Source organism: Salvia hispanica, chromosome 5 (assembly GCF_023119035.1).
Source record: "Salvia hispanica cultivar TCC Black 2014 chromosome 5, UniMelb_Shisp_WGS_1.0, whole genome shotgun sequence".
In the NCBI taxonomy this organism is placed as follows: domain Eukaryota; kingdom Viridiplantae; phylum Streptophyta; class Magnoliopsida; order Lamiales; family Lamiaceae; genus Salvia; species Salvia hispanica.
Window position 1 is genome coordinate 24,889,757 of NC_062969.1, and position 23,662 is coordinate 24,913,418.

The 23,662-nt window shown below is 33.9% G+C and overlaps 3 protein-coding genes across 4 annotated transcripts; 2 read left to right on the plus strand and 1 right to left on the minus strand.

The window, feature by feature from the left end:
- Positions 1-9,894: 9,894 nt before the first annotated feature.
- LOC125190247 (60S ribosomal protein L5-like) lies at positions 9,895-12,708 on the minus strand. The gene is made up of 9 exons (XM_048087495.1): positions 12,573-12,708; positions 11,954-12,023; positions 11,774-11,865; positions 11,390-11,516; positions 11,239-11,318; positions 11,017-11,133; positions 10,605-10,739; positions 10,327-10,496; positions 9,895-10,181 (listed from the first exon to the last, which is right to left on the minus strand). The coding sequence occupies exons 1-9, from the start codon at positions 12,573-12,575 to the stop codon at positions 10,058-10,060; spliced, it is 918 nt and encodes a 305-aa protein (XP_047943452.1). The 5' UTR covers positions 12,576-12,708; the 3' UTR covers positions 9,895-10,057.
- Positions 12,709-12,975: 267 nt separating this feature from the next.
- On the plus strand, positions 12,976-19,801 carry LOC125190170 (serine/threonine-protein kinase DDB_G0283821-like). Of its 2 annotated transcripts, none has more exons than XM_048087385.1 (7): positions 12,976-13,414; positions 14,584-14,683; positions 15,735-15,797; positions 16,563-16,674; positions 17,255-17,337; positions 18,500-18,575; positions 19,253-19,801. In XM_048087385.1, exons 1-6 carry the CDS (start codon positions 13,200-13,202, stop codon positions 18,569-18,571), a joined length of 645 nt encoding a protein of 214 aa, XP_047943342.1. In that variant the 5' UTR covers positions 12,976-13,199; the 3' UTR covers positions 18,572-18,575; positions 19,253-19,801. The 2 variants fall into 2 exon arrangements, with proteins under 2 accessions (XP_047943342.1, XP_047943341.1); XM_048087384.1 differs by having other exon boundaries at positions 12,986-13,414; positions 18,514-18,575.
- A 918-nt stretch (positions 19,802-20,719) lies between these two features.
- On the plus strand, positions 20,720-23,477 carry LOC125191253. The gene is made up of 6 exons (XM_048088768.1): positions 20,720-21,054; positions 21,154-21,188; positions 21,812-21,982; positions 22,559-22,609; positions 22,881-22,945; positions 23,117-23,477. The coding sequence occupies exons 1-6, from the start codon at positions 20,987-20,989 to the stop codon at positions 23,210-23,212; spliced, it is 486 nt and encodes a 161-aa protein (XP_047944725.1). The 5' UTR covers positions 20,720-20,986; the 3' UTR covers positions 23,213-23,477.
- The last annotated feature ends 185 nt before the right edge of the window (positions 23,478-23,662 follow it).

A 23,662-nucleotide genomic window follows, 5' to 3' on the forward strand; every position in this document is an offset into this window, starting at 1 on the left:
ACCCCTCTCTCCTCGGTGACACATGTTCATGAATGTCCATGTTCCTGATTATTCAAATGCATTGCAACTTATAACCAAAACTTATCAAATGATATGCATGAATGCAATGTCCCAGCGGGATTCTATCCCCGCTCTGATACCACCTAAACTGTCACAACTCAACCCTTATGACTTATACATTTACTATAAATAAATTCAAAATTTAAAATAAACAATCCACATGTCAAGCAAATAAAACACACATTTTTTAATCCAATGATTCAAATAATTCCAAAACCATGTGGAAACATATCAATTGCATCAATTACATATTTCTATCATATTCTACCATTGATATCAAATACTCCCTCCGTCCCACATTTGGAGTCACTTATTGTTATGGCTCGGGTTTTAAGAAATAGTTGAAGTGTGTAATAAATGAAGTGAGATGGTGGATTGTGTAATAAATGAAGTGAGATGGTAGAGTGTGTAATAAATGAAGTGAGATTGTAAAGTTGGTTGAAGGTGGGTCCCTTTTGACTTTTGATTTTTGTTTTGGTTTATTTTAATGTAGATAATGACATTTTGATGTAATTTTGACGAAGAATGGGGTAAAATTGTATGACCAAATATGGAAAATTCTAAAAATGACTCTTAAACTGGGACGGACTTTTATGGCAAAAAGTGACTCTTAATATGGGACGGAGGGAGTAACACATTATCATATCAGGGTCACATCATATAGTCCAATTATTCACTTTATATAAATACCTAGCAAAGAAGCACATAAGACATATAAAATTAAAAGTGTGATTTATACACACCTGATTACGACAAGTAATCTAACGAGCACTTGTTTCTGCTTCCCGATCTACAACACTCGACCCTATATTTGTCTTATTCTCGATTTTTATATAAAAAAATAAACTCTAATTTCTTTCTCTCATTTTTTTCTAATCTAAGAAGCTTTATTTTATTTTATTTTATTTTCTACATTCTATATCATATAGCACACCAATATATAAACATAGCCCCTGTAACCTTATTATTTATCAAAATTCCAGTTAACATTCAAATATATTAGTTCATATATCTATGAATAAACTAATTAACTTACTTTATATTAATGTATATTAACATAACACTTATCAATAAAAGCATCTCAAACAAGTGATAAATATTTTATAAGATTGGAAAAAGACATCTTAGATGAGAGGTGTAGAAACCACTTTATTATCATGGGAGTGTTGCCTACTAATTAACTACTCTGATACAAAAAAAAATTAATTCTAGCTAAATAGGGCAAAGATTAAATTTCGTATACAAATATTAGTTACAAAAGGATGAATTCAATAGATACTTTCAAGTATTGAGTGGATAACTTAACCACAAACTTCTTTAAAACCCTATAGTTACCTTATATAAATTCAAATAAAAATATCGTTTATGTATCAGTAACTAGAAGTAAAGAAAATTATGAGAAACTAAGAATTGGTATAGGCGAAAATTTACTCAAATGATAGTCTATCTCTTCAATTGATAGATTTAAAGCTCTCGTTGTTACTTGTTTATTTCCCCTCTCTTTTCTCTTTATTTTTTTAAAAAATCCTAACTCATAGTATATAGTATATTCCAACAAGCTAGCCGACTTACTTATGTAATTATCTATTATATGGCTTTAAGCAATTTATAATATATTTTTAAAATTGGACAAAAAGTTATTGTTTTTAGAATTTGACACAGTTGCAATCAAACCATAGCTTACTAATAACAATTCTATAATAATAAACTATACTAAAAGTAAACAATTATCTACTAGCATTTCCTTAGTTATATATATATTTTACACATAGGTATATCATATACACACATATATTATGTGTAGTATATTTATCAATAGGTAATCTAATTGAATATACATAAGTATTTAATCATAATTATATTTATTTACTTAGAGGAGTGATCAAGATCTAATTAATTTTAAGTGGATAACTAGTGAATAAATCTCAGCCACTCATTATCTTAATCTAATGACTAAATGAAGTATTCAATTTATATTAATAAAAATTGCAGGGGTTAGTTTGGGAAATCAACTTTGTTACATATTCTGACATACGCATTCCATTCACGCATTATCTCTCTCTCTTTCTCTGTGTGCCGATCTCTAGCCGCCACCGTGATGTGTCGGAGGCGCTTCGGCGGAGGAACGTGGAGCTAGAGAGGGAGCTCCGGAGTAGCCTGGAGGGAGAGCAGAGAGTGGAGGAGGAGTTGCGGATGACGTGGCAGCACGTACGGTTGGTGGAGGAGCAGATCTGCAACGAGCTTGACGAGCTGGAGGCGGAGGCTGTCGATCACGCCATGGAATCTAGGGCTCAGATCACGCTTCTTATGGAGAAGCTTTTTGCTTCTTACAAACTTCTTCAATCTCTCTCGCTCAATAATCTTTCTCACTCAATAATGTCCTCACACTGAATAATCTACCTCTATCTTTGTAGTTCTATGTGTGTGATGCAGATTTATGAACAAATTTATATTTTGTAGTTTCATTTGGATTTGAAATCATTTGGATTTTTAGGATTTTTCGTGGGATGAATTGTTGTAACGGAGATGCAGATCTATGTATTGTGGTGTTGTTGATCGAAAATTGAGCACTTTAAAACATAATTAGATCACTTTGAACTCATTTTTAATGTAGTGAGCTATATTTTATCATATATGTGTTCATCTGTGTACTTCACTATAAAGGCAATACAATTCACTGTACACAAAATATACTTCACTATAAAGCCAATATAGTTCACTATAAACACAATATAGCCAATATAAGCATGCATCACAAACAGTTCACTCTAACCATGGAATACTTCACTCTAAATATGTTTTTACTTCACTGAGATGAAAAAACAGAGCACTATAAGCATGCATCACAAACACTTCACTGTAACCATGGAATACGTCACTCTAAGCATGTTTTTACTTCACTATACGTTCATTATACTTCACCAAAATGAAAACAACATTTACTTCACTATAAACGTCATATGCATCACTATATGCTCAATATACTTCACTAAAATGAAAAAACAGTACGCTATAAAGAATGCTGAATATACTTCACCATACACACAATATACATCACTCTATATGCTCATTATACTTAACTGAAATGAAAATTAGTACACTATAAATAATACTCGTCACTGAAATATCAAACACATATTTACTTCACTATAAACAATATTTACTTCACTGTAAGTGAGATTTGTTTCGTTGAAAACTTCTTGGTTCAACATACTTATTTCGTTGCGTACCTATTTTTTAGTTCAGTATAAGTGTGAATAAGTTCACTGCTTACATGTTTTTAGTTCACTGTGTACTTATTTTAGTTCACTGTGATTGCGAATTCATTCACTTTTTTAGTTGTTTACTTCATATCAACAATTAATTAGTTTATTTGTGAACTATATTTTGTTAAATATCATTTGTGAACAAAAGAGCTATTAAAAATCAATTGAATCTATATATATCTATGAACTACATGAATAAAAATTTTGTACAAAATATTAATGTAAGTTAGGAAACTATTGAATGTAAATGAACCGAATAGGTATTACAATGAACTGAATCATGTTATGAACTATATCAGTTTCTACAATTGTTTCATTCTCCATACATGCATAAGCTTCCCCTACTGTTTATTTTTCTCTTCGTCTTTCGTCTTTCTTTACGTATATCAGCAGCTTCCGAAAGATTCACTGGTTATCCTATCATATAAAGAAAGTAAAAAATGATTAATAACAACATTCAATCACAATATACTTGGACATAACAACATTCAAGCACAAAAAGATCACTAATAACATGCATCAGAAACGCTTCACTCTAACCATGAAATACTTCACTCTAAGCACATTTTACTTCACTGAGATGAAAAACAGATCTCTAATAACATGCATCACAAACACTTTAATCTAACCAAGGAATACTCCACTCTAAACATATTTTACTTCACTAAGATAAAAAACAGTGCACTATAAGTATAGATCACAAACACTTCACTCTAACCATGAAATACTTCACTGAGTTGAAAAAACAGATCACTAATAACATGGATCACAAACACTTCACTCTAATCATGAAATATATCACTCTAAGCACATTTTACTTCATTGAGATGAAAAACAGATCACTAATAACATGCATCACAAGTACTTCACTCTAACCATGAAATACTCCACTTTAAGCACGTTTTACTTCACTGAGATGAAAAAACAATGCACTATAAGCATGGATCACAAACACTTCACTTTAACCATGAAATACTTCTCTCTAAGCACATTTTACTTCACTAGGATGAAAAACAGATCTCTGATAACATGTATCACAAACAAATATATCACTCTAAGCACATTTTACTTCACTGAAATGAAAAAACAGTCCACTATAAGCATTGAACACAGACACTTCACTTTAAACATGGAATACTTCACTCTTAAGCACATTTTACTTCACCGAGTTGAAAAAGCAGATCAAATAACATGGATCACAAACACTTTACTCTAAACGAAATATTTCACTCTAAGCACATTTTACTTCCGAGATGAAAAACGTTAAATAACAGATCCCAAAAACTTCACTATAACCATGAACTACTTACTTTAACAGTTTTTAGAGATGAAAAAAAGACTAATAACATGGATCACAAACACCCTTAACAATGGAATCCCTCTAACAGTTTTTATTTTTTGAGATGAAAAAAAAAATAGTTCACTCGCACAACCCAATTACACGAGAAACCCAAAAGGCTAGTGAAAATTCAAATAATTCAGTTTTTCCTTTTTTCATTAGTTTTCGAGGAACAATATTTTCATTTTTCATTAGTTTGCAAACATTCAACAAATTGAAAAAATGAATATATATCTATTAATAATAATTTAGTACCTTGTTCAAATATATCGTTAACTACATTTTTTTTTCTTTTTTTTATTAATATTAATATCTACAAAACTCTTTTAATATATCTAATATGCAAATGATAAAATAATATGCAATAATGTAAAATGATGCATATTTCAGGTTAGGGATGTCACAATTTCTGCTCTGTAGAAAAACATGCTTTAGGTTTCTATATACTTAAAGCATGATCAATTCAAGTTATGAGCATGTGAGAATTACGCGAATAGATTTTGTCTAAATAATCTGCTAAATAGATCTGATTATTATGTGATTTATTTGTTCGATAAATTATTATATTATGAAATTCGAACGCGCTTCCGCTGCTAGATCCTTCAGTCTGGTTGTTGGAGGATATCGAATCCTCCGATATATTGACCCAACACTGAGCACCTTCACGTACTCCTCCAACTCGTAGTGAGTACGCCCTGTTGCGTACTCTTCATTGGGCTCGTCGAATGGGAGTGGGACTGGGACCGATGGCGCCTTTTCCTTCCGCGCCATCTTCTTCCTCCTCCTCGGCAGCTCAGGGGCAGGAGGTTGCCCGCAACTAGGCTTCATGTCCTCAACCCGATACGCGTCGGTGTCGAAGAACGGATCGAACTCAGAGTCCGAAACGAAAGTGGATCCTACAGATCCAGGCGTCTCAACTCGGTAGTCTTCGTGGCCGGGCCACCGGGCGCCACCGCTGCCGCAAAACATGGGCATATCGTCGTCGACATTATGGGGGTTTGGGAATTGATTCGGATCCATTCTTGAAAGTGTGAAAAATGAGAATAGAGAAGAGAAAGTGAGGAATGGAGAGTATTGGTGTGTGAAAAGTTAAGAGAAAATTGGGTATTTTATAGTGGTTTAATTTTAGGGTTTAAAGATTAAAAAAAAAATGAAAAAACGTCGGATTGGGCTCGGGCTTCGGGCTGCAATGGATGCCAGATCTCACGCCCGATGGATCGGTCTTCCTCGGGCACGCCCGACTTCTACAATGGGTACCCGACGACGCCCGAGCCCGATCTCGGGCGATAGGGTGTGAGATCGGGCACCTATTGTGGATGCTCTTAAGGTGTTGTCAGTTTTTTTAGCAGTTTAAAAGTCGGGAATTTTGACTGAAGTTTGTAGGCAAGTTTACGCTCATTAATTTATCTTTGTAATTAGGCGGGGCCTGCTTTCACTCACTAAAAATAAACATGTAGAAAAATGGCGTTAAAACATTAGATGAATCGAAAGGGTGGTGAAAATAAAAATCCATTATAATTTATATGCGTGATTATTTTTTGTGTGCGAAATGATCTAATTTCATCAAAGAATAACCGTTCTTTTCATTTAAAATGGCAGGTTCATTTTCACTAAGTAAATCATTAATTAATAGTAGTATTCATTTTAATGGTCATTGATTGGCTAGAGAAATGATGTCTTCTCATTTTAGTTAGAATTTGAAAGGTTTATAAAAGCTTTTGTTTATAAATACATATTCTTTCATTGTGAAATTATCTTTTTACTGAGGTTCTCAATTTTTTTTTCATTTCTCGACGATAAATTGTACAGTCAAAAAATGAGATAGAAGGGCCATGGACGAAGACCAATGATATGGTTGGATTTTTGTGTGGCAATGTAGCATAATTTACCGCCGCCATACTCCTGTTCATTTTACATACTTATTTGGATTTAGTCATTTTCAGTATTTATACTGTTATTAATTTGATTAGTACCTCATATATTATTTAAGTTATTGGGATGAACTATTATGCTATTTATCAAATTTAGTCCTTCTTCATACTATTGCCCCACTATATTTTTGTTTATGATACTAATTTATGTAACCATCATTTTGGATCACTTAAACCGGACATTTCTACTATATTGCTCTATATTATCACTACCATTTTTTCTTATTTTAATAAATATAATTTTTCTTTCCAACAGTAACCATTAGAATTTTCATATTTTTATTCTACTAATTGATTATTGATTTTATGTATTGTAAATTAATTTTGTTTCATTTTACAGTTGTGGTAAATGTATTTTATTAATTCCTTTTTTGAATTATGTATATGTACTATTATGGAGTTATAAGAGGTGCAATGGATGGCTCCAAACAAAGCAAATGAGGAGAGTGACGGGTTATAATGACAATCGTAGATTTTTAGTTTGTAATAGCGAGGTTGACGATTTTTTAATTCTAAAGTTAATGTAGTGTACAAAGTTTTTTCAAAAAATTATGAGTAATTATCCCTCTGTATTATTCTTTATTGTGATAGGTTTCTATTTTCTACTACTTCACGATTTAACTTCAACATTATATTTTATGATTAATATTGAATTATATATATTTATATTCCTCATATAATTAAATTTTTTTTACTCATTTTGCATACAACTTTCCTATAATGATGTTAATAATAATTTTATTCACCTAATTTATGATAAAAAAAATATTTAAATGTATGTTAGTCCTTGCATAGCACGGGGGTGATACTAGTTGTAGTAGTACCTGAGATTCTACGTAAAAAAAAATTATATCATCATTATATTAGTTTTATAATGTTATTATTATAAAGTACTCCATATTAGCCAAAGTAATTTTTGTAGATATGTATAGTTATAAAATAGTACTTCATAAACAAATTAATATATAGGGATATGTTAATATTAACTTTTTTTAAACTGATAATTTTGTAACTCAATACATATTTATAAGTAGTAGTATTATTGTTGACATTTTAAATATTAATGTCAACACAATGTATTAAAATATCAATGAAGTTTATGTTAATGTTTCAATGTCATGACATTTTTATTACCAACGAATCACATATCTCAATACATATTTATAAGTAGTAGTATTATTTTGATGTGCAAACTTTAGAGTTCAGTGTTTAGGGATGTTTATTCAAAATTATATAAATCTGATATATCGTCATATTTCATAGTACACATTTTGTCTTCCTCAACGTAATACAACTTCGTTTAATTGATTTCCATACATCATTCTTAATATCTCTGCCAAACCCTAGAATTTAGCTTCAATCTCCCCAAAGCTGAGCACTGAATCTCTTCGCCAACTCATTAAATTCCCAAATATTCTTAAATCAAGTTGGAAATTCAGCTGTTAAGTGTAGATTTCGCCTGTCTCATCGATGGCCGTGAGTGCTAATAATCATTCAGGCGCTCAGAGAGATGGCAACACCAACAATAATAATAACGGCAACGGCAACAGAAACAACACTGTGCCGGAAAATACCAGCGGAAGCGGCGGGTCTGCCCAAACCTCACTCTGCCATTATAACCCGGGCATATCGCTTGATTAGACGCCAAAGGAACAATCGACGCTAGAAGATTTACTTACCAAGTCAGCCTAAGGCCATCTCCAACCATTTACACCAAACTCAAGCCCATTTTTGAGTATGCATCACACCAAAATGTAATGTTACTCCAATCGTTAACTCCAAACTCAAACTCAAACTCAAAAGAATATTCTATATTCACATACTTTTTATATTTTTTTTAATTATACCCACATACTAATTTAAATTACGTATTAACCACAACACTTTATTAAACATTTTATATAAATTAAATATTTATATAAAATATTATTATTAATATATTTATGCATTCAATATATTTTATATTCAAAAAAAATTATACTATTGTGAAAATTAAAATACACTAAATATACTATAATAAAGTTCAAAACTCGAAAATTAAACATATATGGAAGCATTCCATTACTACCAACTAGGTTTGTCAAAATGGATATCCAAACCCGAAAAAGTCGGGTAATTGGATATCCGCAACCCGAAAAATCGGGTTTCGGATCGGGATCGGGATCGGGTATTGAGAATTTTGAATTTTCGGGTATCTGATAATCCGATACCCGATCGGATATACCCGAATTATCCGATTATTTTAAAAAAATTAATAAATCATATATTTATTCTTATATTTTATAATAAGTAATTAAATATTGAGTACTTGTACGATCGATGCGGTAGGTACGTACTAGTGGCTGAGGAGTGAGGATATTCTTGCTTTTTACAAACCCAACTCTCCGTTTTTTATTTTACTTGTAATTTCTAATTGTTAATAGTAGTATTAAAAACTAAAATAATGTATTAATATATTAATTCCAATTTTTAAAAAAATTTAAGTAATGGAGTATTTATTAAATATTAGGTTTATTGTTACTAGTTACTGCATCCAGACACGCCAATTAAATTTGAACTATATTTTGAATTTCTGAAAGTGTTAGGTTAATATTTTTTTTAAAAAAAAGCAAAATCGAAATTGAAATTGGGGCTGGATACCCGATTATTCGGAACTGGATACCCGAGTCAGGTATCCGGGTACCCGAAATAAAATTCGGATCTAGTATCGGGTATGAGATTTTGGGAAATTTGGGATCGGATACCCAATTTGACAGACCTACTACCAACCAAAAGAAATATTCCGGTGAAGACTTTATCAAGTATACTTGTTACACATTGTGATAAAGAAACGTCCTTTTATAATGATGCATGTTCACATCAATTATAAAATAAAGGATTAGTTTGCAGTATTTTAAAATTTTTGCGGTAGATATCCAAGTTTGGTGTTGTACACTAAATTTGGTGTTGTTTTAGAAAAAATACCAAAAATGGGTATGGATTTGGAGCATGGTTGGAGTAGATTTTTACACCAAAAATGAATTTTAATGTACGGTTGGAGATGACTTAATTTTACAATTCTACTACTTAATTAACCTGTTGAGGATTTGCAGTTTGTTGATGTGCATTTTTGTATCTTTTGCTTATTTCTGATTGACCTTTTTTTGTATCTTTTGCTTATTTCTGATTGACCTTTGGAAATAGGCAGGATGCACTCGCAAATGAATAAGATATAGAGTGGAAGTAAAACTTGTGCATTTATATCGAATTTAGGCCATAATTGTAGTTTCTTAAGAATTTAAAGCATGACCTCCAGTCGTTCAAGTTATAACAAAAAGTTCAATTCTGGTAATGAAATATTGTCGAGAGACTCAACAATCAATGTTCATACACCTACGGAAATGGAAGCATATCCGTCTGGTTTACAGCAACAAAGCAAAATTTTAAATGGATATTAAACACTATATGGCTATCAACGACGTTCACTCATCGTCTTCCTCATCCTCATCATCATCGTCATCGTTACCAGCAGCAGCATTCAGAGCATTTAACCTCTCAATCAACTTGTTCTTCCTCTCCTCATAAGTTAGCTTCTTAAGGTTGTACCTGAAATAATGTCATCCAAAATTCATGAACAGTAGTTTAATATGCCCCAAATATAGTTGGAAATAATCAGATTGTGTTTCCTCCTAAAAGTTTCTTGTAGCCAAAACTAATTTAGCTTGCAGGGAATGCATAGACATAATCATACCTCTTGTGCTCTGTTGGCTGCTTCTTTTCAGATTTCTTAGGTGTAGGATCAGCACGAATTGCAGCATGAACCTTCTTGTACACCTCTGCAATGTTATCTGCATCAATACCCCTCTTAATGTACTCACTGAAGTGAGACTGGTACTTCTCAGGCTCATCTTCGATCAGAGTCTGCAAATCCATTCAATAGTTTAATTAATTTTAAAGGCAAAGGAAAAAGTAAAGCTAGTGTAGAACGTTCCAAATTAGCCCATCTGTGAAAAAGGAAAACAAACATACCTGCATGTAAGAAGCAACGTGTCCACCATAGATATACTTACGGTGCACTTCAGCATCAAGCTGCTTGTTGTCCTTGCTAAATCCAGCAAATCTCTTGTCACTGTGTGGGATGTCAAGCCCACCATCCAGAGCTCCCTACGAGACAGCAAATCAAACGAATGAAGCAATTGAGCAATTTAGTGAGCATACAACACAATCTTCTATATCATGTCTCGAGTAAAAAAGTAAAAAATCCATTGCAGACAACAATGACACAAATTGTCCCATAGGTCTAGTCTACCTAGTCCAAACAAACCAGACAGTAAACCTCATTCTTGAGAAAATTTATATGATAATTGTAACCTGTTGCTGGAGAAAACAATCTGCTCGAGCATGATATAAACTGTCTGAAAAAATATATTCAACTTAATACCTTGAGGGCACCAAAAACTCGGTTTCCAGTAGTAGTTTTGATTAGGCCAACATCCAATAGGGCACGGAAAGGCCTTCTGCTTTCTGCAGGCTCAACTGAATAATCTTCTCCGGTTGCCTGCAAGGCCAAAATTGTAGTACAACTAAGAAACTAAGTCATCAAAAAATTACTCTCTGAACCACAAAGAGATGTGATGCGACCATTGAGTATAAAAAAGGTTACCTCCACATTTCCTTCGTACTCCTCATCCAACTCAAGGGTCTTCAGGACTCGACGACTCAAAAGAAGTCCGGTGCAGTAAGCTATCACATACGAACTTTTCAGATAATTCTTATAACTAAGAGATAAAAGATTTTTCAAGATATATACAAACCTGCAGCGTAGTTGGTGAGTCCAACTTCTAGGCCATAACGAGGCAGCTCATGTGCATATGCAGCAGCAAGAACATGATCACCAGCAATGCTCGAAGACAAAATCTGGCAAATTATGTCCTTGTTGGTCTAATAAAGATGTTAAGGCCAGCATTGCATCCATAACCAATCACAATCAACAGGCACAATCACAAGAATATAATATATACATATATATTAACATAGGCATAAGAAGTGTGTTTTATCAATAGTGTGGCCAAAGAGAGCACAAATCATAGTTTTTGGAAATAAATGCATTCATCAAGATATAGATGAAACATTGTAGGGTTGCACTTATTATTATCTATCACTTAATGGGAAATTCAATAACTACAGTGACAGGATACAAATCGCACAACAAAGCGAAACTTTGGAGTGTTGTACTTATTCTTATCCTGGTTAATCATGCGAATCCTTGCTCGATAATCAGTCTTCCCCTCTAGATTAAAAAACGCAATGAGAAAATTAATCCAAAAGAATGCGGAACCATAGAATCAGTTGAAATAAACTCATAGCTGGTTGCTTACCTCTTCTTCTCTTGTACTTAACTTGGAAACGCTTGAAATAGGCCTTGGATTTTTGGGCTTTGACGAAAACCTTCAGTTAGCATATAACACATTAGCAAATACTACAATAACATAAATAAAACATTGACAGGTATCTAATTCCAGGACTCCAAACATATTTCAACAGTATCAATAACCATAAAAGAACAATTAGATTTTATCCATTGTCAGCAAACTGTACAATAAGCTTTCAAATTTCATGCGAAATACTCAGATTTCAGTGTAATAAAACACGGATTTACATGTGAATATATTCTATCAATGACTCAGCCTATATCAAATCATAGATAGTTCCAATCCAGAACAAGAGCTAACTCCAATCCAGAACAAGAGCTAACCAAATCAAAACAATTGCAAGCAATTTAACTGTAAGCTAAGCTGAAATGCCTACTAAACAAAAGTCTGGTATCAAATCTTAACCTAGAACTAACATGCCGCCTCAGCAAATTTTGAGCTTGTTCCTTACAAAAACCTAAAATAGCCTAAAAGAGTTTAGGCCATACTGATTAACTATAAAGACAACAAATTACATGAAAATTAATTCCAAATAAATGCCATTGAGTTCATCATAAAAGCTCACCATTTTCACCAATTACCACAGGAGAGATTCCGCCGGGGTGATGAAGGAAGAAGGGAGGCAGGAATTATAGCGAAGCCGAAAATGAAGATATAGTACGGCAAAACCCTAGACCAAACGAACATCGGCCCATGAAATTAGCATTGGGCTTTCCATTCTGCAGGGTATGACTATTGGGCTTTTTTGCAATATTTCTTAAGCCACTTTTTTTTGGAGTAATAAATTGTTGTAACCTGAGATTTTTACGATTCGCTTTATAATTTTATTATTATAAAATAATATAGACTTTGATTTAGATGTTTATAATTACAAATTACTCTTAAACTAATCAATACCTGTATTATTTTGATGTGCAAACTTGAGAGTTTAGCGACGTTAATACAGTTTATTCCAAATTATAAAAAAGTTAAAACCCTGTTCCGTACATATTTTGTCTTCCTCACCGTAATACAACTTCGTTTTACAGATTGCCTTGCATCAATCCTAAATATCTCTGTCTAGCCCTAGAATTTTGCTGCAATCTCCCTAAAGCTGGGCACTGAATCTCTTCATCAGCTCATTAAGTTCCCAACTATTCTTAAATTGAGTTGGAAATTCAGCTGTTAAGTGTAGGTTTCACCTGTCTCATCGATGGCCGCGAGTGCTAATAATCCTTCAGGCGCTCAGAGAGATGGCAACACCAACAATAATAATAACGGCAACAGCAACAGCAACAGAAACGGCACTGCGCCGGAAAATACCAGCGGAAGCGGCGTGTCAGCCCAAACCTCACTCCGCCATAACCCGGGCATATCGCTTGATTGGACGCCAGAGGAACAATCGACGCTAGAAGATTTACTTACCAAGTCAGCCTAATTTTACAATTCTACTGTTTAATTAAGCTGTTAAGGATTTATGCAGTTTGCGGTTGTGCCTTTTTCTGTCTTTTGATTATTTCTGATTGAACTTTGGAAATAGGCAGGATGCACTCGCAAATGAATAAGATATAGAGAGTGGACGTAAAGCTTGTGCATTTATATAGAATTTAGGCCATAATTGTAGTTTCTTCAGAATTTGAAGCTTGAGCTCCTGTAGTTCAATTTATAACAAAGTTTCTCTTGATCTTATCCCAATTTTTAATTGCTTATGTTAGAATTCTTTATATTGTACTCCATTAGTTTCAGGGCTGAAAATTGATTTGAGTCAGTTAATCACATATCGATTTTAAACATCTATTATCTGGTATTGAAGATTTGGCTTGCATTGCTTATTTAAGAATGATAGAACATGGGTAGGAATATGCTCTTTAACTTACTAATATTCAGACAATTTAATGCACATAAGATCAAGCTTTAGAAAGCGAATACAGTGATTAAAAATGAACTGGTTCTGATTACCTTGGTTGCTTGGTTGTTTGTAACGTATAAACTGCCATACTCCATGCAAATTTACCGAGTTATTTTGTTCTTGCAAAAGTTGAGAAAGTGGTATCCATTTGTATGATGTATTTTGATACATTCCATAGCCGAACTTTACAGAATAAGTTATGTTCAGTAGTATATTCATCTAATGGTTCAACTCTGATACTCTATATAAGCTAACTTGGTCAAATTGATTAAGTGGCATGGATATCCATTTGTATGATGTATTTTGATCTATTCCATAGACAAAGGCTTCAAATTCTTGTCCCTTGAACCTTACAGAATAAGTTATGTTTAGTTATAATATTCATCTCACGGTTCAACTCTGAAAGCCTTAATAAGCTAACTTGGTCAAATTGATGAAGTGAACTTATGATTGTAATTCATAATAGGTGTGAATTGGAATGCTCCTAATTCATACCCCAGTTATCTTTTTCTGATTCAGATTTTAAATATGTTCATTTTTTCGACCTCTTTTGCCAGTATTTCTGTTAATTTTCTGAATTGACTTTGTTCTTAGCCTATTTGCATTAGTTGTTTCAATTTGTTTTCTGGTGAAGTTCTTGAGATCTAGCTTTGTATTGCATCTTGTAGATAATATTACCCTTCTGCAGATATGCCTCTGAACCCAACATTATTCGGTATGCCAAGATTGCTCAGGCATTAAAAGATAAGACAGTCCGTGATATTGCATTGCGTTGCAGATGGATGAATGTGAGCTTCTATATTTTGATGTACAAGCTTGAACATTTCTGAAATTCGTTGTGAAGCTTCAAAATTAAATACATTCAGTCATTAAGCTTCACTCAATTATTTATAATGACTATTTAATTATTAACATGAACACTGATCAAATTCTGTAACACCAGAAAATTAATCGCATTCACTGTCATTTCAATTAATTTTTAGTTTTAAATCGCTTAATTCAATCAATGAGGTTTATCCAAAGACCATAATGTTTAATTCTTGTTTCCCCTGAATTTTGAGATGGTGAAAGAATATTGTTTAACTTAAACATTTCAATAACTGATTATTAAATCCTTGAGAAATAGGACAATAATAATTGTGACTTAGTGCGTCTCGATTTAAATGTTTTGGTTTGTGGTTGTAAAAGTGGGCCCCACCTTCATTCGTGGCCTCAGATTATTAAGACTAAGGAAATTAGAAGGGATATTCCAGAATGTATTTGAACTATAAAACTAAAGAGATTAGAATGCATATTCTAGAAATCCAAATTTTAAGCCATTGTAAATTTTGGTAGTTTGGATTATGAAGACATGAAGTTATAGGAATCATTGCCCATTTCAGGGACACCCTCTTGGTTGTATGTTAGTGTATATCGATGGTGGATGCTACATAACCAGCATGATCCTGTATTTTAATCAGCAAGAAGCATTCACCAAATTCTGATTTTTGTTGACTTGAACGGTAAAAGTGGGCCTCACCTTCATTCATGGCCTCAGATTATTAAGACTAAGGAAATTAGAAGGGGTATTTCAGAATGTATTTGAACTACAGAACTAAAGAGATTAGAATGCATATTCTAGAAATCCAAATTTTAAGCCATTGTAAAATTTGGTAGTTGGATTATGAAGACATGAAGTTGTAGGCATCATTGCCCATTTCAGAGACACCCTCTTGGTTGTATATTTGTGTATATGGATGGTGGATGCTACATAACTAACATGATCCTGTATTTTAATCAGCAAGAAGCATTCACCAAATTCTGATTTTTGTTGACTTGAATGGCTCACTTTTTTTTCAGAAAAAGGAAAACGGCAAGAGAAGAAAAGATGATAACAATTTGAGGAGAAGTAAAGACAAAAAGGTACATGCAGTAGTTTGTGCTACCACGATCCTCAGATATGTGTTAAATTGTTAAATCTAACATAAATACTGTCTTATTATGGTCTTCTTTCCACTGTCTTATTTGTCCGGCAATATGGTGCTTCTCTGTCCATTTCTCAAGTACCAGTAATCAGGTCCTTAAACTTGGAAATTAGTGATACATAGCCTTTCTCAAGAGCTGCTTCTGAGTGAACCATTTGAGAATTATTTTATTTAAAAAAGTTGAGCTGACCAAATTAGAAATGTATACTGAACAGGAGAAATGTATTTCCTGGTTTTGAGCGACTCTGATTCATCATATACAGAATGTTGTGTGTTTATATAGCTATGGGTAGCACATGGACTTGAACAGTTTTAGGTTTGATAAATGATGCTTGTCAGTGTTTCAAGATGAGATAATTGTTAATCATGTTGTTACTGATCTCTGATACTTCTTAGTTTTGCAGTCAAGTTAATCAACATAACCTTAGAGGCTTATTACCTGAATCTCATTTTCCACATAGTAATATTGTTTAATTCTTTGGATTAATATGTGGCATTTCTAGTTAGATTATTATTTATTGTTTTAGGGACAATCCTTTTTCGAAGGTATGCGACCATGAACTATATTTGTTGCAACTAGTCTGGTGTTAGAGTTAAACATGGCCAAAAGTTTCTTGTTCTTTTTTCTTGTCGGAATTGGCAATTTGTTGAGTTCATCTAACGTCGGACACTTATTGCATTATGATTTTGACTTCACCTTCAGGAAAAAGCAATAGATTCATTGCCAAAATCTTCTCAAGTAGCAAGCCACACAAATGGCCTGCCATATGTTCAGCCGATATTGACTGAAAGTGATGATGGAATTTCATATACTGGTTAGTCCTTGCTCTAACATATGATATCATGATGTATTCATTGGGGAGATCAAACAGTTTTTCTGGGATGTCACGACATCGCGTAGATATTGTTTTCAGTTAGGTTTTATGTTTTCACAAATTTGCATTTCCAAAATATTTACTACCCTCCTCTTGATAGACCTTGAATGTGTTAGACTTTTCACAACCCTCCTCTGCTGTAGCATTATTCCCTGGAGTTTGAATGTTTCAGAGACAACTTAGTAGGATTTGTAACTTCTTGGTCTAGAAATACTTGCTTTGAGTAACTTAGAGCTGAATATATTTCCCATGCCTTTGAGACTCTTGAATACTTGCTGGATTTGAGTTTTGATTCTATCTGGTGTATGTCAGGATCATACAAAGTTTTCAACTATTTGTCAGTAGTGCAAGAAGCATCCCAACTAACAGAATGATGCCATTGACTTTATTAGCCTTTACAGTCAATTTTATTTTTTCTAAAGAACAGATTGTTTGAGTATTATCAAAAGATACGTGTTTATCTTGTCATAGATATGTGCCACAGTGTATACCTAAGTACTGTTAATTTGGTTAATTTCAGCTATTGGTGGAGTCACTGGACAGCTTCTTGAGCAAAGTGCTAATGCCTTGGATCAAATTTCTGCCAATTTTTCTGCTTTTAAGGTAAAGTGAATTTACAGTAAGATTCCCAATTTCCAGAAGTATTCTTTGTTCATGGCTAAAGCTTGATGCCTTGATTTGTTATTTGTCAATTATTCTGCAAGTCCAATTAGTTTGGCAGGACATTATGTGGCTCATCGTTCTTTAATCATGGAATAGGCTGTCCAATATACAAAGTTATATGCTGTGGACCTAAACAAGTCCTATTAATTTTTTGCTTCCAATAAACAATATCTGGTGTCTGGTTGATGTGCCATGGGAAGTTGTCATAATCGTCTATATCAATATGAGGCAAATGATCAGCAAATAGATTGCTCTGAAGTTTTTGGATGAAAATTGAAGCACTTGCTGTTTAAATAATGTGTTATGAGTTGTTCAAAGCTCTAGCTGTACAGCCTGTACCTATATTATAGATAAACTAAGTGCATGTAATCAGTGCTTATAACTGTTTTGAGGGTATTTTAACTAACTTATAGCTTCTGCCCTCTAACTTTCCCTCACTGAGTTTGTATCACCTCTGTTATACAGACTTTCCTTCGTCTCTCTCCCTCACTTGCTTTGCCAAATTGTCATTACATTACAGTTTTATTACGTTACTTCTCAATAACAGTGAGTACTAATTTTTAAACGACTAACTCTACAAAATGAATGAATATAATATTTGCTCTGTCCCACAAAATAGTGCGCACTTTGCCATTTTCGGGTATCCTCAAAATAGTGCACACTTCTTTACTTTTCATATTTGGACACAATTTCTTTACACTTTAGCCTCATTGTGTACTACTCCATTTACGAAAACAAAACAAACATGTCCCACTATTTTCTATGCCAACTAACACTAAAACAACAAAGTGGGGCCCTTTCACCACTCACAAAACACTAATGAACTTTTCTTAAATTCCGTGCCACGCTTGGGCGTGCACTATTTTTTGGGACAGAGGGTGTATATTCTAACTAAAAAAATTAACTTCCAAAACTTTGATCACATTTTAGACTGCTGGACTTATGATTCATTAACGAGGATCTGATTTGGATATTATAGAGCTGCACAAATCACTTTCTTTTATTTTTCTTATACTGCTTACCTTTGTTGAGGAGACGGTTTCAGCTTTTCAACCATATGATGGGATATTATATCTATTCTTTTCTTCTTTTTTTTTTTTTGAATTTTTCCTACAGGTCCATGAGAACATCAACCTCTTCTGTCAAGCTCGGACAAATATCCTTTCAATCTTAAATGAGTACGTCCTAGATACTTTATGTATTCCTTTTCAAAGCACAACTATTTTCTGAGGCATCCGTGTGAGATTAAACTTGTTTTCTGCAGTTGACAAGACTGTTCTTTTCATGTGCTTTTTATTGTCTGTCTACCTGTTCTAACCATGCCTTGAATGATAGTAAGAACAAATTATGCTTGCTAATGCTTGTCTTCTCTAATTGTGGAGTCCTTTTCCTTCCTTTTGTTGAATTTTGCTTTGCTGGGTTTCAGAAAACCCAGTTTAGTGGATTGGAAATGAAAATTTTCTAAAAATTGATCCAAAATTTTCACGAGTAAAACAAGTTTTTTGTTTTCCTCAATATTTACTTTGTTTTATCATGGACTGCTTTGCAGTTTCTACCACTAGTGAGGTTTCTTATAAATCAAACTTAGATCAGCCTTTCTAGGATCTGTATGTACTCACCCTCCCCTGGCATCACAAATATTCGGTGGACGGTTAAGGTGTGTAACACATGTATTTTGTGATGATGTTAACAGTGCAAAGAATGAAAAACAATTATCATAAAATAATAGTACTACAAACTGAACTGCCACCATCAATGTGGGTATTTGGTCTTTCCTATTTCAAAATATAAATTGTCGGATATTACTGTTACAATTTTGACAAAATAAGGGATTGATTTGATTTCTCCAATGCAGCTTCAATGACTTGCCAGAAATAATGAAGCAGATGCCACCACTTCCTGTCAAGCTGAACGTAGATCTGGCCAACTCCATTCTTCCTCAAGCACCCATGGTCAATAACTCTTGAGATGCTTCCGTGTTCTTACTGCTGATTCTGATTCTCCGAAGTTATGGTGCCCTGTGAAATATTTATAAGAACAACAAAAATTCTGCCAGTCAACTCTGTTCTAGATGGAAGTCCCCAGGTTTTCATTCTTTAGAGCCTAGTGATTGTCGCTGTGACTAGTCATTTGTAGTTGAATTTTTCTTTTTCGCCTTGATTTTCTTCCGTCTATCTGAAGTTACACGCACTGTGAATATTTCTAGTAAAAGAAATAGTTATGGAAGTCCCAGGTGTTCGTGCAATCACCAGAGTGTAGTTGTAACTTGTCATTTGTGGATTTTCCTTTTCGGCTTCCTCTTTGTTTAGAGATATAGTCGTTGTTATAGTGTACTATAGAACTCTTTTTTAGCTTTGTAAATAACTGTGGGATAAGTTAATGAAATATGTTCTCTTCATTTGAAGGGCATTTGGTGTGGTTTAAGATATGTCACTTGTATTTGTGTATAGTTTAAAGTTTTGCAGGGGCATAATATGCATTACTTATTTCTGAAGCTGACAAGAATTTTCAATTTATTTTGAGGAAAGCCACGTATTTTATCGCTCAGCTATCATTTTGCATTTTATAATTTTCTAGAAAAATATTCTTTTGCAGTACTATCTACGGACTCACTGTAAATTTGAAGGAAAACAATACAAATGAACCAAACTTTTTAAAAAAATAAAATAAAATAAAATAAAATAACTCCTATATAAAGGAGGAAATTACAACTGATGTCAAGAGAGCTCAAACTCGGCACCTCATACATTAATGTCTAAGCTCCTTGCCGCTAGGACAAAAGCTCTGGACAAGTGAACCAAACTTGAAAGACAGAACCTTGTTGCTGGAAGCTTAGCACAGTCTCCAGAGTAGTCAAGATCGATCCTCGCGAAACCTTCTAAAGCAATTCTCCCGAAGCTACACTCGTCAACACCACAACAAAAAAATCTCCTAATATTAAAAAGTAGTACTATAAGCATAAAAAAAATCTACTAGTACTTAAAAAATAGTATAAGTATAACTTAAAAAAAAAAACCGGATATCATATCAAATCCTGCAATACTTTACGTTGTTTTTCCATTTTAGGTAATTATCGAAGGACGTTGTGATTTTCAAAGAGGGCCGTTGGTTTTCCTCGTTGTCTCCCGCCATTTTGAATGACATCAACAAAAAAAGTTCGAGTCTTTTGAGTTTTCCATCACGTCGGGGTGCAATTGAATGAGAAATTATAAGAGGACAAAAAATAACAAAAGCCATATTTTAGGGGTCGTTAGTAATTTCCCATACTTGAGGGGCACTTAGCAAAATAAAAAAGAGGTAAATCCGTGGTTGAAAGAAACGGTGTTCAGGTAAACGAATAATCAACGTAGAAATCTGCGTACCAAATTTGTCAACCGAAACCCTTGTTTCTTCGCTCTCCAGCTCGGCGCGGGAAGGCGCAAATAAAGTTATCCGGTCGCTTTCTTCTGGATCAATTTGCATTCCCGGAGCCGAGCAATCATTTTTTTTAGCTATAAAAAGAATAATTATCAACTTAGAGCTCAGCTACCGCCGTGGTGGTTTCGTTGGTGGAGGTGGTGGTGACGGTGAACTGTAAAATCAATCCACAATGCTGGAAAACCCTAGTTCAGATGCACCAGCTGCCACCGTCAAGCGATACGCTCCTCCGAATCAACGGTATTGTGATGGTTATGTTAAAAAAGTATATTTACATATTTGTTCTTGCGAAATTTGGGGATGATGATGATGGGTTGATTGATTGATTGTTGCATGCAGGAACCGATCACTTGGCAGGCGTAAATCTGGTGGAGGTAATTTCATCTGAAGTGCAAATTAGGTTTTTTTTTTATTCTCCTGATTTTAGCAAGTTTTGATTCTGAATTAGCTATTCATAGTTCATCCCTAATGGTTTGATTGCAGTGATCTACATAGTTGTTATTGTGAATAATTACTGGCGTTTGTTGGAATAGTTATCTCATTTAGCTTTCTTCTAGTATAATAGGCACATGTTCTTTTTATTTTGTTCAGTAAATAATTTATGTTTCTTCTGTTATTAATACTCCATCTTAATGAAAATGTGGAACCTTTAGAGTTTGGACAGAGGTTTAATATTGTTGAGATAAACCTTTCTCTCTGTGTGTCTAAAGCCTAAATGGTACATCACAATCTTTCTTTTTCTAACACAGTTCACCTTTCTTCGGCCGAACTTGGTTACTTGAAGAACTTTGACTCTGCGAATTCATGAAACCATCATTAGGTTAAAATTGATGGGAATGGAAGTTTTATATCATATTTACAATACCCCTCCAATTATTTCGCATAAATATTTCTTTTTAAAAGCTCATCCATGTAGAAATGCTTAAAGGGTCCTGTAGATGAATCTTTTTTTTGATGATCTTGTCTCCATTCTCTTGTTTTTGTGCCAATGGTGCAGATCGACTAGAACGGGCAAACAGCTATGTGAATGATGTAGATAGGAACCCAGTTGGTGCCACCAAAGGTGGTGGTCTAGCAGATCATGGGGATTTAGGCTACAATGCTCGTGCAAAGTTAATACCTTTACAGGGGTGTTGCAACAGTGAAGCATCTCAGCTGCTGAACAACCGTATGTTTCATTATTTTCCTTTCTGTTTGAGTTCATATAACTCCACTTGTTTAGTATTTCTTTGATATCCCTCATGTAGATTTATAGATGAACTGATAACCTCTGTTAATCTTGACTCTTGTGACAACTGGAGCTCTTTTCTGTTTTAGAAAAGCGATATATATATGAGAAAGAAGCATTGATAACCTCAGAGCATCGAGAGCAACTTCATTTTATGAATCATAGATTCATAGTATTATTTTGGGTCTCATAGTGCCTAATGCTTATTGAGGTTTTATTTGAATATAAACCTTCTCTTGTGCAGTCTGAGAAGTAGAAAACAGACCTGAGCCTATGTATGGTATCCAAATACTAATACTGTTACCTGAAAATAGGGGTTGATCACAATGCCACTGCATGATATTATTTGCCCTAGCATGTCTTTATGAATTGCTGTTGTGTTAGGAGTATAAAGTTGTAAACTAATTTAATTTGATTTTTATTTCTTTTCTTTGGGTTTCCCTATGTGCAATAATATCTAGATGTGGGGAGAGTTTTCTGGGTTCATGCATTTCAGTGCTGTATTTTGTTTTGAAGGTTGGGCAGCTGCCATGAATGCGCATAACAGTTTGCCAGAAGATTCATCTGGTGAGTATAACAAGGGTCAAATATATCAATATTGGTATTGCTCTACTCTACCGTGAATTCCATCGTATACTCATCTTGTCATTAAATAACTATGCCTTGCAATTGTGAAGTACATTTCGAATTTATCACACTGAAGTGTTAGAAAATATAGTATGTCAGTCTGATAGTTCATCAAACTTGGATCTCTGGATGTAAGATGACAAAAGTAATTTATCTATGTTTTGAGATGCGTGGCTTGGTTTGGTGTTAATGGTACTCTTGTGTTTTTCAGAAAGGCCAGTTGTGTATGCAAGGAAGAGTGCTGCACCATGGGGTCACACTATTCTTCCACATCTGGTATGGTTGATTTCTTCTTCCATTTTCCTAACATGAAAATGCCAAAAAAACTGGAAAAGTAAGAAGAGAAGTAATTGTAAAAACTGTAATTTAACATTTTACCCTAAACAAGGTTACCAAAGTTTGCCATTTGTTATCTCCCTGATATTAAGTTTTGGTTAATGCATTCAGCTTGTTCAACCTACCGGTGGGGCCTCTGCTGGGTTGCAGGGAGATTTCTTAAATGAACTCCAAAAGGCAATGGATAATGCAAGTCCCTTCTCCTAATCCGTTGCTCACCACCTATGTGCGATTAACTTTGCATTTAGTGGATTTAATCTTTGAGCTGTATGACTAGGATTTGTTGTATGTGCTTTATGCCATGTGCTATGCTACTCCTTCCAGTGTAATCTATTTGTGTATTATAGGATGCTATATTGCTGTTAAAAGTCCATTTAGGACTATACTTCACCTTGTAAGACAACCAGATCTTGTCTTGTTCGGTAGCACTTGTTCTGTTAACGTTTGATTAAAATATTTTTCATCTTAATTATTTCCTTATGTTTTGGGCGGAAAATGAATGGTGGTGGATGTGCTTTGTTGTCTTGTTGTATGCTGTCTTAGATCGTTATATGTCTATGTTGAGTTGTGTCTACTCTGCTAAAGAGATGAGCTCAAACTCTGTGAGCCCAGAATGAATAAGGAATCCCGGTGTTTACAAAAGAGTCTTTCAAATCA